Raw genomic sequence first — 16364 nt, 5'->3', positions numbered from 1 at the left:
GCTATCTTGAGCTTTGGAGGGATTTTTTTTTGTCTTTTCTGACATTTTATGGACTGAACTGGTTGATCAACTAATAACAATAAAAAAAAATAATCCCAGCCTCATCCTGCAACATATTTTAGTAAAGTCACCATATTATTATTCGTTGAAGAATGAGAAATGCATGTGTTCTAATTCAGAAATAATTGGTTCATTAGGCAAAGAGTATATTGACAGAAAAATAATTGTTAACCATATGATAATTGATTAATATGCTTCTCAAGAAATAAGGTATTCAACATCTCATCCTGCAATATAATTGGGTAAAATTCACCTTATTAATATTCCTTCAAGGATGAGAAATGTGAGCCACACTTTAAATAAAAATGTAAATGCTCAAAATGTATTATAAAACTTATCCTTGGTTTTGCATAAAATAGGCTGTCACGTCATTTGAAAAAAACATTTTAAATGTATCTGCAATGGCTACATATAATCATGTTTGTCCTTCAAACACACAGAAAGAAAAAGGAAGAAAAATAAAAAATACATGCAAAACACATAGACCCTCTCTAGTGCATCATGTTCTGATTATAAATGATCACGGTGCAGTTACAGAATGCTTCAAATGTTCTGTTTCTACCAGGAATATTGAGTTATTTTAATAAAGAATTCTTCCAAAGAGCAGAATGCAGCGTGTTCTTTCTCCAACATGTTACAGTAAAGCTTGCTGACAAGTGCACCGTGTTTAGTTGAAGGTGCAGGAACCACAATCTGATATGTATCGACTTCCTGACACCTCCACAATAACTAACCTGGCAGGATGAAAGATAATCCAGACTGCTGCTCAGTCTGAACCCCGACCAATTACACACAAAGGTACACACTCCGGTTCAGCCCGGGATAAAACAAACTGTAGCTGTGATAGCACCCTCGTAATGTTTAATGAGTGTCTCTTCAGGCGTGCCGCACACTACAACGCGCTACACCTGCCGGGACCTTTTGCAGCAGCCAATTAAACATCAAGCAGTGCTGACATCATGATGAATTAGACCTGCTGTATGTAATTTATATATTCGTTATCATGTAGCCGCCTGCACATCAGTCAGAGAGCTGGAACATGATCACACATCCTCACTGTGCCTCGATGCAGCTTTAGAGGGGATTTCTACTGTGTCTGTGTCTGTGTGTGTGTGTGTGTGTGTGTGTGTGTGTGTGTGTAGGGGGGGACTCCCCCTCTTCAATTATTTACAGGAAGCCCTCATGCATCTGTGACTTTCAGCGGCAGGCTGAGAAAGCCCAGCAGAGCAGCACAGATCTCTTGTCTTTCTCCTCCTGATTACTCCTTTCTCTTCCTCTCGTCTACATTTTCCTTCGTCCTCTCCATCTTTTTTTCTCCTCCATCTGAAACCTCTTTCTCCCAACGTCTGCATCGTCTACAGCCATTGTGTCCTCATCCCTCTCTGGCTTCTTCTTTCTACAAGCCTTTCCTCCTTCTTCTCCATCTTTGCCTCGTCTACAATGTTTGTCCTCCTTCCTCACCATCTTTTGCCCCTTTGTCTACAACATTTTCCTCCTTCTCTTCCATCTTTTTCCTCTACTGTCTACAATTGTAGTCCTCCTCCTTCTCTGGCTTCTATTCTCCTCTATCTACAACCTCTTTGTCTGCTTTCATCTACATGTTTTTCCTCCTTTGGCTACATACTTTTCCCTCTTTCATCTCCATCTTCTCCTTCTTCAGGATACAATATTTTCCTCCACTTTTCCTCCTCTTCCTCCTTCCTCTTCTTCTTTCTCCTTCTCCCCTCTTCTCCTCTTCTTGTCTTTTCAGTCAACAACCTTTCCCCTTTCCACCTTTTTCACTATGCCTTTCCTTTAAGGGTGTCACAATTCTCCAAATCCATGATTTGATTAGACTTTTGATTTTCAGGTCATGAAACTTTGACTATGGACAGCTGATTGGTTTATGCCCTGATATGTCATTCACATTTTCAAATTCTTCTTTACATGGCATCAAGTGTGATATGAAATTGAATTTTGCCGATCCTGATATCAATCACTTTACAAATTAGCCGTGTTTCCATTAAGGTCGAAGCGAATTTTGAAATGCAAATTCGGGATGTTTCCATCCACTGGTTTAGAACGAATAAACAAAGCTGCAGTAACGTACTTTGGTCAGAAGATGGCAGTGTAATGTGTTGCTGTAGGCTAATCCAGAAGAGAGAAAAACAACAAAAAGAGGACAACTTTGTCCACCCACGAGAGAAAATGTAGAGAAGTCTTCAGGAATTGGACTCAATTGGGAAACGTATTACTGTTCTTGCATGTCAGAGGAAACAGCTGATCAGTCATGTGATACATCAGATCGGAATAAGTGATTCAATCTCCTGTTATTGTTATGTTACAGCCTATTAAATATTTTTTCGAAAAACACCTCAAGCAAGTGTAAAAACATTTATGCGCATTTTCAAAAGATGTTCTCAAATGATGATGTTTCTATCAAGCTTTTGTTTAAAATGTGCAGAGAGACTCATTGTAAACTACTGAAAGCTCTTTTTTGATTCAGAACTGAAATCGTGACCCCTATTCTCCCTCTTTTTCTTCTTCTGTCTACACCATTTTCCTCCTCTCCTCTACCTACCTGTACAACCTTTTTCCTCTGTCTACAATCTGTGTCCTCATCCTCTCTCCTGGCTTCTTTTCTCTTCCGTCTACAACCTTTTCCTCCTTCCTCTCCGTCTTTTCCCTCTCATTGTCCGTGTCCTATTTCTTCCACACTTCCTTTCTTTTGCCTCCCACCCAGGTCTCTCCTTTCTTCTCCCCTCTCCTCCTTTCTTTCATGATTGGTCCTGGCCTCACCTTTATTCCACTCACCTCTCCCTTTCATTCCCCTCCTTTCATCTCCTCCCCTCCCTTCCGTTTCTATTCCCCCCGTCCTCCTCTCTCCATCACCTCTCCTTTCCTCTCTTCTCCTCCCTTCACCTCCTTCCCCCTCCCCTCTGGCTCCTGTCATCACCACCCCCAAGAAAAAGAGGGAGGAAAGAGGGATGATGTCAGGCAAAAGAGACATCAGTGAAAGAGTGTGAACTCTCTCTGAAGAGTCAGCATGGAAATAATTCATATTCCGCTCAAGCAGATCTCCGAGCAGCCAGCCGCTCCTCATCTACCTCACTTCCCCTCTACTTGCTCTTCACCACCTCCTTCATCCCTCTCTCCAATCACATTGTTCCGCCTGTCCCTCTTTAATGCCAGTGACTGGAAAAGGTTTGACTAATTAGCTGTTCTTTTGGTTTATTTTGAAAATTTCTAAATATTTGATTCACTTTTTTAAATATTTTGCACTTAGAGCAGAAAAGTATGTGGAATAGAATGAAAAAAGCTTAAAAAACTTGTCTATAATCTGACAAGTGTTGGTTTCTCTGTCTCATGCAACTGTCTCCTATCTTCTGTCGCACAAATCCTAAAAAAGGAGGTCATGCAGAAAGCTTTTATTGTTTCATGCAAGCTTCAATTCTGCCTTAAATTTAAGCCTCAATGTAAATCACAAACTGCTTATTTCTCAGTGTGCCGTCGTTCAGACAGAGCAGGAGAAACTCTGCAGACAGACACGGGACTCTGGACATACTGAATGTAACTGACTGTACACCAGTTAACTGAGGGGAGTTTTATTTAAATCACCAAATGGGTCTTCTGAGTGACATAATGAGATGAGATGAGTATGTTGTGTTAACCAGGCCAATGATGCATTTATCTCAGCTCAACAACCTGGTTTAGTTTACACACTGCAACAGCTGAAACAAAAAACTTATATCACTTATTCATTTTTGTAAAAATTAACTGGTTCTGGCATTCATTTTTCATTTTTTCTTATTATTCTGACAGTAAATATCATCTTGTTTTGGATTGTATGTTTGACGTGGTCACCTTGGCTCTGGTAGCACTATTTCCTGACAGTTTAAAGATCTAATGATTCATCAATTTAATAATTAAAGCTTACAAATGTCTACAAAAACATCATTTTACCTCTTTCCCTTCAGCTTAATGACTAAAGTCAACCGACTTCCTGAATCACTGCAGGACAATTTATTTGTCCTTACTCCTGTGGATAAAGTAAGCTCTTACAAATGACCAGAGATTTGTCAAAACTGGCTGATACGTCCATTTGTCTCCCAAAAATAATTACCACAGCTTAAAACCAAACACCGGGGACCTGGATGAGCAACACATGATTTGCAATTAATCCCCATAATTTTCAGAAAGAAACATTAAGCCCTCTGCAGGACTGCCCAAAAAAAGACTAATAAAAATGATGCACGGCACAAAAAGACACAAAATACTGAAACTGTCCATGCTTGTATACTGTATGTATCTGTGTGTGTGTGTGTGTGTGTGTGTGTGTGTGTGTGTGTGCGCTCACCGATGAGTAGAGGTGACCCTCTCCGTTCATGGCGATGTAGAGGCCGGTCTTGACTGATTGGATGGCCACGACTCTCAGACCCACAGGAATTAAGTTAAACAGAGCTGAGGACAAAAACAGACAAAGTGAGTTCTTGTGTGCGTGTTTCAGTGCTGATAGAAAGTGAAAATGTCAGTTGCTCAGTTGGATTGGTTAGTTGGTAAGGCTACTTAAGGGGTTAAAAACTCAGACTTTTGCAGAGGAGGACGTCTGTGTGTGTTCAATATCCCATACTATGCACTACATACTAAATATGTGTACACTGTGCACCACTGTCTGTTATGAATGTTCGCATTGCGGGATAAACTTGTGTCCAGTTTTTGCATTCAGTAATATATCACAGAATAGACTAGGCAACTCATGTAATATGGAAGGCAAACAGAATTTTTGTAGGCCAACCTCGAAGTTAGCATCTCCATGGGGTCTATTAAGAATTCACCCCTTTGATTTTTGCATTTGAACAGAAAACAAACGTTTCTGATACTGACGTGTTTTGTTCAGCAGGATAAAAAATTTCTTTCTTTCAAGTGGTAATCTGAGGGTTTGAAAAGTGAAGCCAATGCAGAAGTGCCTTAAGTCTGCATTCTTTCTAATGGCCAGCAGGGGGCGACTTCAATGGTTGCAAAAAGAAGTCAAATTGTATAAAACTCTTCAACTGTACCGACTTCTCACTTGATTTATTACTTTGGTAAACATTAACCTGATGAGTTTATGGTCTCAATCATGAGTTTCAAGTTTTTTTTCAATACAACTTGATGTTCACAAACAATATTTTTGTAGTCCAACCCAGAAGTTAGCATCTCCTTGAGGTCTATTGAGAATTCTTCTATGGATTTTTGCATTGGATTTTGGATCATTGCAGAAAATAAGCTCTGAACAAACACAAATTAACACCACTTTTATGATGTTTGAAGCGCAAATGCAGCCGACAGAAGTAAAAAGCTAACGCTATGCTAAAGTGAACTACACCACAGTTGCATGACTTCAATGTCAGGACTGTTATGCTTTAGATGCTCTCTGACAAGCTAACCAGCTGTTTTGACAAGCCCAGCCTAATAAATAGTTTATAAACCTAATCTTAAAATCACAAGGCTGTAAGGCGGACTAGAGGGACATCTCACATACTGTTTAAGCATACTGAATAGCATGTAAGTATGGACTTTTTGCCATGGCTTGGGGTCCAAAAGCCCCCGATGCTGTATGTGTAAAATATTTATAATAATTGAATTTCTTCTACTTAAATGTGTTTTTTTTTCTTCTCTTAGCCACAGACTGAGCCTGCACAGAAATGACCACAAAGCAATGTTATCACTCGTGGCCCATTGTGTATTATATTTTGATCGTGGTAATTCCTCCATGACATGTTAATATCAGCCTATTGTTGTCATTTTTTCAAAGGCACAGTCATGCTCTCAGCTCCATCGGGTCAGTGTTATTTGAAGAGCGGCGGTCAGTGACGGTAAAGGATCAGACAGCTGATCACACTCTTAGAGCCTCGGGCAGGTATTTTAAAGGACGCCAGTGTCACTGGTGTTTTTGTCGTGTAGCTTTTTAAATCTGTTCCACCTGTGCGATGTTAACCCTTTATTATTTCAAGGCTGTGATTTTGGAAGTAAAAACCCAGAATGTTGTTTTGCATGACATTTGGAATAGGAGGTGTGTGTGAACAAGCCTTTGGAGGTTTACAAATAATCGTTCATATGTGAAAAAGTCAGAATTAACATTAAATTAACATAACAAATGAAGAACACATTACTATGATGGAGGAGCTGCTACAAGAGAGCTATTGACATTTTGCTTTAAAAAGACAATAATGAGTCATCAAAATGAATATTATATTTCCATCGTTGTAGGCTTGGATAGCACCACTCGAATATGAAAACTGGACAAATATTACGTTAATTATTGGCCATCATTTGTTGTGACCTTTCAAGGTTGTTAAAATTCTTCTGGATGTCTTCTTCTGAGGTCAATTGAAAGCGCGACTCTTTAACCCGTGTGCCTCTTATCATTTCAGAGTTATTGATCAGTCTGCTGACAGCTCGTACAGTCGAGTTGTTATGACAGAAACAATGTCAAACTAAATTCAAGGTGATTCCTGCTTCTCTCTCGACATTCAGGACGTCAGAGAAAATCTTAGAAAGTTAAGACATAATGTCTCGATGCAATAATGTTCCAATAAACTGACATATTTGCCAAGGTTAATGTATTAAATGTTTTATTTAACAGCGCACAACAAGGTGAAAATAAACTTTATAATAACCCGAGGAAGGGTTGCACTAGAATCTGAGATCATAAAGAAACATGTTTTTCTTCTTGAACCAAAGCCACACACCACAGCATTTATGAGTTAGTTTGCAAAGCATTTTAGGGATGTTTTTATCAATAATTCATGGTGTAATTGTCTCTGATGTTCGGGACTTGACTCCTCATTCGGTTGGTGGTTGCAGCCCGTGGCTCGAGTACAATGAAGCTAATTGTTTCATGTTGTGAGTTTGCAGCCTGGAAAAAGCTGAACTGCTGCATTTTGGGTAAACTTAGTGCTGACAGTGTGTGGGAATTCATTGCTTTCATACGCCAGGCTTTTGAAATATCTGCCTTCTTTGTGTCTGAAGCTCTATACAACAGAGATGAACAGCATTTTGTTTGTGCTGCTCAAAACATAAAAAAATAACATTTGCAGAGCTCATCAGCAGTGATTCTTTTCCAAAACACTCCAAGTTATACTTGATAATCCACCGACCTCGCTGTGAAGAGCTTTTATGTACATTTTTACTCCTACTGATCTCATTTAAAACAATAAAAAGAGTATCAATAAGGTCCAGCTGCAGCCTGAATCACCTACAGTCACATATTCCCGGTTAGGATTCCTTCAGTGTTTATCGTATGGGAGGTTTTTAACGGGAGCATGGATTATCTGCAGAGGTCTCCTCCTCTCTAAAACAAACAGACCTGCTCACTAAACCCAGTAAAAACACTGAATAAAGCAGTTTCACCTGAAAAATCTGTGTTTCTCCAATGCTGTTCGGCAGGCAGCTTCTGCCAATGTTTACTCAGCTTGTTTCTCTGAAGATCCAGACATCCAATGACAAAAGTCCCTCATCTGGTTAAAATATATAGTCAAAAATGACCCAGATCTAAGAAGGGTGTTGTAAAAACGTGGCTTAAACTTGATAAAAAGTCAATTTATGCTGGCATTGACAGGAGACCAAATAAAACAGGACTTTACCTCGATTAAAACTGCAGATTTGTGTGAATTTGAAAACTGCTGGTAACATTCATCAGTAATAAAAATATATCACATGCAGAAAACTTCCTCATTAAACCGTAAGGTGAGACACTACAGGCAGAAACAGTTTTTTCATGCAAAAAAATGGAATACAAAACCATATTCTCCTGTAGTGTATCCCCGTAACATGCATTTAAAATAATTTTCTTCAATGATGTCCAAATTAGCTTACAAAACAAAAGCATTCATGTGTTGAAGATATGGTAGGCTGAACACACTTGACTCTTAATTAATCCTTAAAGCTTAATGGTGTTACTCTTTGAAGGTTGTTGCTCTCTGAATGGATGATTGAATTAAAGCAAAGATGTTTGTTGTGATCGGTTAAATCAAAGACTAATGTTTATCTCATGGAGCCACTAAGATGCACCAGCTTCCAATGTGTGGGCTGAAGGCGACTTTTTTTTTTTACTTACAGATATCACCATGAAACTTCCAGTTTGATATTAATATCACGATAATATATTTTTGCATTACAAGTTTTTTATATGTTTGGACATGGAAATGAGGTGTGAACTCACTAAATATGCACTAATTTGCATATATATCAAGGACATAACTCTGAACATTGGATAAAGCAAAGTTAAAAGTTAGAATTTAATTTGTTGACATATTAGATTCAAAGTTTTATACAGAAGGAAATTGGGATATCTCCTTTTATTATTTAATAAATCAGAAAATACTATCAGAAGCCATAACAAAAAAACAATTTTCGTCATGTTTTTAGGAACAAAATGTTCTATAAATCAGGGTATGAATGATATATAGACAAACCTCTCAGTAAAAACCTTCAGAATATAGTTAGGAATTTAACTGGTATGTTTGGTGTTTGTAAGACGAGCTGAAGTTGAGATTTATGGCTCAGAGCATGAGAAAAAAAAACATTTTGAGAATACAGCCTTGATAGATTTCAGTTGAATGCCTGTAACGACCAGGTTAAGAGTACATTCACAGTACTACATGCTCCAAAGGAAACGAAAACCTTTTAGTGAATTTAGTAGAAATCTACAAAATATAGTAAAATATACACCTAAATGTTTGTTTTGGGTCTTTCCACTCTCCTGAAAGGTAATTTGGACAGACTTTATTAACACAGTGACCTGTGCGCGGAACAGTATGTCGAGCTGATCAACATTACAGAACAGCAGAAGATTATTTATTGTTGTGTAATTTCTATATTATGAAACCATAACAGAACAGAACAATGACCTGTAATGAAGGCCATGGAAATGGACTTGCTATTTGGGAACAACAGCCGTGCTGGTTTTCTTTCTAATCAAGGGCTAATTACACCTGGGAAATCAGAGCCCTCATTAATCAAGGTTACATAGAAATGGTCCCGAGCAACCGACTACCGTCTGCAGTGTTCAGAACTGAGCTGAAAAGATTTTAATGTGTGTAAGTACACCTGCAAGTAATCATCCTCGACAAATATCACTCTTTCTAAACCGCCGTCAGGCTCATGCACAGCCTTCATTAACATAAATATATGCACCCAGCTGATTAGAGATGGTGACAACCCTCCTTTTAAATGCTGCGGGAAATGTCACTGATGTCTCCCCTCTGCTGAGCACTGAAAAAAAAACCCTGACAAACGAATGGAAAAATGAAGCTTGGCAACAAGTGTGAGCTGCAGTAAATTCTGTTTGATCTACACGCCGAGCTGTGGCAGAAATTTCAAAGAATGGCGATGTGAAGACACTCGCCAGAAATTGATGTTAAGACATTTGCCAAAGAAATAAAAATCAGAGTAAACAAGTGGGACATTGCTGCAACGCGTGGACGGCGGAGAGCAAGCGGCTCAGCCAACGTGGAAAGGACACTTTGGACTGATTACTGATTAGCGTTTGATTTTCTCTCAGCAGGGCAGAATACAGCGATGGGAACATTAATCAATAAGCCATCCATCTGCAGCTCCTCCCCGAGTGCACTGCTGGGTGCAGAGGCCTTAAAAACGCTCTGAGCCTGCACGATGTGAAAAAAACACCTCTGTCACTGTCTCTTTATCACTGCATATACTGTGAATTACAATCAATAAGTCATTTAGATCAATATGTTTGAATAGTAGACAATCGAGTCGGACATGAGGATTATAATCACCTTGGAAATGGTGGAACTTGACCCGACTTTAACATTTTAACTTTCCCTGACAATAACTGGGATTCATTAAATCTCTCGAGCTTGTCTCCCTTTTTCCACAGCAAGAAAAAAAAAAAGCGTCTAGCGACCTTGATCAAATCAGATGAGGACAAGAGACAGACATGTCATCTCTAAATAACCATTTGCCCTTGAAAGAGACTGCCATGCTTTTTCTTTTGCTGTGATGACATTTTGGTTTTGAGCACAGAGTTTCTTCCAGGCACTTGTTGCACCACCTTCCACTCACAATATACCTGTAGCAAGGACTCAAGTCTTGACATATTTACTGTCAAATGTATACATTTCCTCAATTGTACTAGCCCCTTTTAAGACTGCTGTTTCAAGCCGTGATATTTACACCTCTTTGAGTTGTAAAAGGGGGACCAAGTGATCCTGACTGTACCGCCTTCAGTGGCACTAACAGAGGGGTTAAACTGAGAGTGTTCGAGGCGAGATCAATATGACAGAAAATATGTGACGCATGTTATTTGTGGGACCAACCCTCGGGTAATAAGAAAGGAGGTGGACATCGGAAACCCGCCTCCCACTTGAGCCTGACATTAATCGAATCATGTTCATTAAAATGCAAAAACTTTGCTCGAGTCTGTAGAATCTTTACAGCGAGAAACAGCAAGATATGAGCAGTTTTTTGTGGCACTTTTGCAGAAACGTAGTATGAAATGGGCTAGTGTGTGTGTGTGTGTGTGTGTGTGTGTGTGTGTGTGTCCACTTACAGGAGTTGGTGCTGTCGTCTTTGGTCCCGTCCATACTTCCATCCTGGCCCATCTGGAGATAGAAGCCCTGTCTGCAGAACAACCTGGTCACTATGCCCTTCAGCTGTGGTTCTGCACAACACAGACAAAAACACAAGAAGAAGAGTTAAAAAAAGAACTGATCTTTAAAAACCAGGACAACACCAAGCAGGATGTTTTTTGCTCCTGCACGGTGTAAACAACCTGCATATCAGTAGTTTTTGTTACATCACTGTTGGTCTCAGTAAGGTCATTTATGGCTTCCTAATTGCAATGAGAACACAGAATTAATGTTTTTAAAAGGATCTGGTTCTTGCAAATGGGTTTTTCTTGGTGAAATTTTCAATAAAATTTGTAGCATCAATATCACCATTTTTAAATCTTTCCTGAGGGAGTGTTTTTGTCACGCATGATTCGTTCAAGGAGCATTTAAAATCCAACTATAATTGTGTTCAGGTTGTTGGATTCAGAGGGTTAAATATGAACAGGCAAATGGAAATAAAATGAGGTAAAAATTGTATTAGGTTTTGTCAGCTTCAACAAAATGATTTATCTGCAAATTCATCCCCAGAAATCAATTTCTGCACAAATCCTGGAGGGCACATTTGAGATACACTTCAGTTAGGCATTAAAGAACAATGTGACCACGTGCGACCTGATGCATCCTGGGGGATTTCCTGTGGAGAGACCAGTCAGCCACATCCAATCCATTACAGGATTCTTGGACTAATCCTTCCTTCGTGGTCATTGTTCCACTTGAATAACGCTGATAAATTATTTCTGAACCTCTGATGCTGTAGAGAAGCTTCTTAACATTTGTTCCTTCAATATTCTCTTTCCTATTTATCTGTTGACCATACCTATAGGTTGTGGGTGTGATTCCCTTCATAAAAAACTTAGATAATTGTGTGAATCTCTCATGGTTTCTCTCTAAATAGAGCACTTCTGTCCTAAGGCAAATAACTAATGGTATTAAAGATATTTGAATATTCAAACAGCTGACTCTTTTGCCTCTCATCATTCTCTCATTCATTTCTCACCATCAAATACTAAATGTCTGATGTAATAAAAAAAAAGATTAAGCCCTGTATCTCACCTGAAAGAAGTTGCTCTGATGTCCTTTAAAAACATTATATACATATATTTTCCACAGACACCGAGTTACATTTTTAAACCAAAATCATTTTTAGTCAGTTTCCATAACACCACTACTGTTTGTAGAAAGAAAAACATTTGATTTGATTTTTTTTAAATATTAAATGCTATGGGGAGGTTTTTCACAGTCTGGGAAATATCAGTCATTAACAACAACACTGATTTTAATGAATTTTAATTTTATTTTTGTGCAGTGTCTACAAAAAAAACCAAACTTGTTGCCCGAAAGGACAAAACATTAAAAAAAAAAAAACTGCTATAGAAAACACTGTATAACTAATACACTAATATTATTTTCCACATTCATGAAGTTCATTTTTTAAACAACATCCATCCTGATCATATCTACCGAATACTAATTATGTTTTAGAATTTTAACTCTTTATATGCCAATTTACATAATGCCTCCAAAAAAACCTGACAAAAATGTAAAAAAAATATTATTTTAATTATATTAAATGCTAAGGGAAGTTTTTCACACACACATTTTTTTTTTGTGCAGTGTGATTTTTAAAAAAAACAATGCCTTACCAAGATACCAAAAATACTTACCAAATACTAATTATTATTCAGAATTTTAGCCCTTTAAATGCCAGTTTGTTTACATAATGCTGTTGTTATTGTTAATGAAATATGTATATATACACTACTGGTCAAAAGTTTTAGAACACACCAACTTTTCCAGAATTTAATTGAAAATTATGCAGTTTAATGTCTCAGTGTACTCTGAAATTAATGCACATTTGCAACTTTAAAATTCTTTATTAAGCATGATAGTGTTTTGAAAGTAAAAAAAAAAAGATTCAAAATCACATTTTATGTTGGACTAAAGGACTAAAAAAAGAAACAAAATGACCAAAAAAAGACACAAAATGACAAAAAAAGACACCAAAAGACACAAAATGACTAAAAAAAGAAACAAAATGACCAAAAAAAACCACAAAATGACTTACAAAGACATGAAAAGAATTCAAAAATGGACAAAATAGCCCGAGACTCCATAGAGTTAAGTTGTTAACCCATTTCTTGTTCCCTGAAAAAGGCCTACTTGTATAATTCTGAAATGTACATTATTTTTCAATTTTGGTTAAGCTTACCTTTTTTATTTACCTCTGGCAGTTCACCACTTACCTTTGTACCCTTTCAAGCTGTTCATTTGACTTGAACTGCTTGAATTTCAATAGAAAACTGGAAAAATTGGGGTGTTCTAAAACTTTTGACCGGTAGTGTATATATTTTTTATAAACTAAATGCTTGGGAGATTTGTTTTTCCACAGGATGTGTCAGAGATTACCGTCAACATTGATTCTGATGCATTGCATCAAACCAGGAAAACAGCATGTATTTGCCACATAGGGCAAACATGAGAAAATGGCTCAATCTGGTGGAAAATAATAAAAAAGTATCATTTTGAAGCCATGCCTCTGGATTGAAAATTGCCTGATATAAATGATCGAATGTAAAAATGTGACTCAGTCTGCACTAGGTGATATAACATTAGTGCAGGTACAGACAGGCTTTGTTCCATCCTATCATCACTTCTTCTGTGGACAGCATGCTTTTTCCACACAAACACACTCACGTTGGTTGGTGACACCGATTATTTAATACGGCTCCTCACGCACACTTAGATGCGACCACGCCCTTTATCTCTCTATAAAACCCCAGTGACTTCGCCTTCGCCTGTGCAGCTGCAGCAGGGTGGGAATCCCCTTTGAACATGTGTGTGTGTATGAGAGTGAATGACTAAAGGTATACCCTAATGCACAGAGACAAGAAAAAAGCCAAGACTGACCCAGTTTATGAGAGTGTGTGAAAGAGAAAAGGAGAGAGAGAGAGGCTGGGGTGTTTTCCATCTTTGTGAAGGATCCATCTTGTGCAGCAGAGGAGAAGGAGGGAAGAGGAGCTGTGAAGCTTTCAACCAGCACTCCAACTGACTAAACTCCCAGCACACTACTTACTGCAGCATGCTGTGTGCTGCAGCCAATAATGAATCTCCATTAGATTAGAAAGACAGCTGTTACATTTAATGGCAGGGATGAATAAAAAAATGTGAAAATTCAGATGGATTTTGGATATTTTTAAGACCGTCTCCCACTCTTAGAGAGATGATGTACTGAGATGTTGGGCAGGTTGGATGATAATTGACAAAGGGAATATTTCCTTGCTGATCCTGCTGCATTTCTCTGTCCTCTTTCCTGTGAAAGCAGTACAGCACAGTCTGTATTTTCATGCATTAAGTAAATATCCCTCCATCTGACAGCTGTGATATTTCATGCAGCTTTATGATTCAAAGTTTACCTGCCCTGCATCCGTCTGTCAGAGCAGGAATCAGCACACGCTGCCCACTGCAGACTGAAATCAGTCACATTTCAAACTCGTTTGTGACGCACGACCACAGAAAGCTTCTGGATATGCAATTTGTTGTTTTTCATCTTTTCCTATAACATGTCATGTCATTTATATTTTTATGTGTGACGTCTCAGATTTGGAAAACAGATTTTAAAATACATTCCTGTATCTAAAATATTACTGAATTAGACCGGGTTGAGGTTTTCCAGCCTGGCTTGGCAGGTACACATCAGTCTTTCTGTTGGCTTATAACCCCGTCTGATATGGATATATTACAGGTGCATTTCAGTGGCAGCATGTAATATCACAAGACCTTTCCTGGCTGGTGTTGTGACTCACCGATAGGAATTTTTAAGGCCATGCAATTTATTTTTCCAACAGTGTTTGTAGAAAGAATATTCCTCAAAGTAAGATACAGAGAAAAAATAATAAACCCAATATATTTAGTTTCTAGTGCTGGGTATCTTTTAAAAAACCCAATTCCGATACCAAAGTGAAATGGATACCACTAGAGTAGTTCATTAGATACCTTTTTTTTCTACTTAATTCAAAACCCATTATGCAAATAAAAGCATCACCGCTCCTCCCCGTCCAAATGATTTTGACATGAATACATTTCACGCTGAACTCCGTCAAATACACTGCTCTAGACTTCACTCTACAGACTGTACAGTTTATAGCTGCTGCTTTCCATTATGTCAAAAAATGCTTATGGTGATTGACTGTCAGCAAACATACAAATAGTCTTATTTTCACGGTCTGGGTACAAAAAGAATCAACACGGTATCATTTGAAACAATCACAACTTGCTACTCAATGGACCCTTTTTCACTGTGTTTAAACACATTGATAGTGTTCCATCCACAAAGAGACTATAAAGACAACTATCAATATATAGTTTTAAAAATCAAAACCACAAATATAATGGCAACAGTGGGGAACAATATCTTTGGGATCATGAGGGCGATATGATGAGGTGTCATTCATAATTACTACATCCACTAGAGGGAGCAACTAACTCCAAACACAAACATGAGGGAAGAATTGGCATATCCAACAAGATCTCCAACCTAAATGACAGAACAGGTCGTTTGTCAATACCACTCATAGTTACACAAATGAGTGTTTTGTGGCACAGATTGGGCGCATGCATGTACAGTTTGCGGTTGTAAAAAAACTGCAGTTTAGTTGAATTTAGGCTACAAAACCCCTGATCTAGGCATAGGACAAAAAAATGTCCTGGTAAGGTGTTATAAAAAGTTATGCACAAAACGTGCTGCACATAAGTTTGGTGATTTTTCCCCCAAAATGGGACACAAACCCCATTCTCCATTCCCCACCTGAGTGCAGCTTCTGCGTTTAGTACTCCATCTTGCCGTCATTCATAATTAAATTGGCCACTAAAGAGCGATGGTGGACAGTCTAAAATGTTAAAATAGGTAATTTTTGCTGCTTGTACTAACAAGCTATGGGGTCGTTTTTGAGGGGACACCAGTCTGACATATCATATTCAAGCAATTTGGATTTTAGTCTATGCATTGCACATAATCTGAAAGTGTAAAGTCATGTTATTTGTATGCAGATTGAAGACGGACAAACACACTCAGCAAAAAACATCCTCCTTGGCCGAGGTTAGAATAATGCATTGATGTGATTTATCATGGTATAGATCTTTGATCACGTCGTCAGACCCTATTATGAGTACAATTACAGTCTCAAATGGTGTTATTGTTGGTGTTTGCATAACTCCCCGCTGTAACGGATGAAAAAATCAATAACTCTCAACAGGGGACCGTCCTGCTGCATCCAGTTAGCATCAACTCATCATCTATTTATGTGTCTATCCATCCATCTATCATCCACTTATCCATTTACTCACACTCCAAGCCGACGTGATGGCCAGGCTGCCGCGGTGACACTCCCAAGGTGATATTCCCATTCTTCCCAATATCTCCACATCCCGTCTGTTACTAGGGAAATTCCCATTCTCGCGTTGCCACGGCAACAGCCTCGTGATTCCAGACTGTTCCAGTGGAAGGGTATTCCCCCATTCACATACACACACACACACACAATCACACACATGCAGCGCGCACACACACACACAGCTATATTTTCATCATAATGTGATCTGATTCAATCAGTCAGCCCGTCAGGCGGCCACGCTGATTTGACATGTCACATTGTCTGTTAATTCGCCCCAGTCTGAGTCTAAATACAGTGTTTAACACGGTATAAAATATCA

General features: G+C 38.5%; 1 protein-coding gene across 2 annotated transcripts in view; it reads right to left on the bottom strand.

The window, feature by feature from the left end:
• The window catches only part of LOC131962916 (fibroblast growth factor 14-like), a 64359-nt gene that overhangs the window by 16188 nt on the left and 31807 nt on the right, over window positions 1-16364 (bottom strand). For both annotated transcript variants that reach the window (XM_059328020.1, XM_059328021.1), the window contains exons 2-3: window positions 10595-10705; window positions 4397-4500 (exon numbers count right to left, since the gene is read on the bottom strand). In XM_059328020.1, coding sequence (XP_059184003.1) covers window positions 4397-4500; window positions 10595-10705 — 215 coding nt within the window. The remainder of the gene's footprint in view (window positions 1-4396; window positions 4501-10594; window positions 10706-16364) is intronic.

This window comes from Centropristis striata, chromosome 24 (genome assembly GCF_030273125.1).
Source record: "Centropristis striata isolate RG_2023a ecotype Rhode Island chromosome 24, C.striata_1.0, whole genome shotgun sequence".
NCBI lineage: Eukaryota > Metazoa > Chordata > Actinopteri > Perciformes > Serranidae > Centropristis > Centropristis striata.
This window is presented reverse-complemented; position numbering and strand designations above follow the sequence as displayed.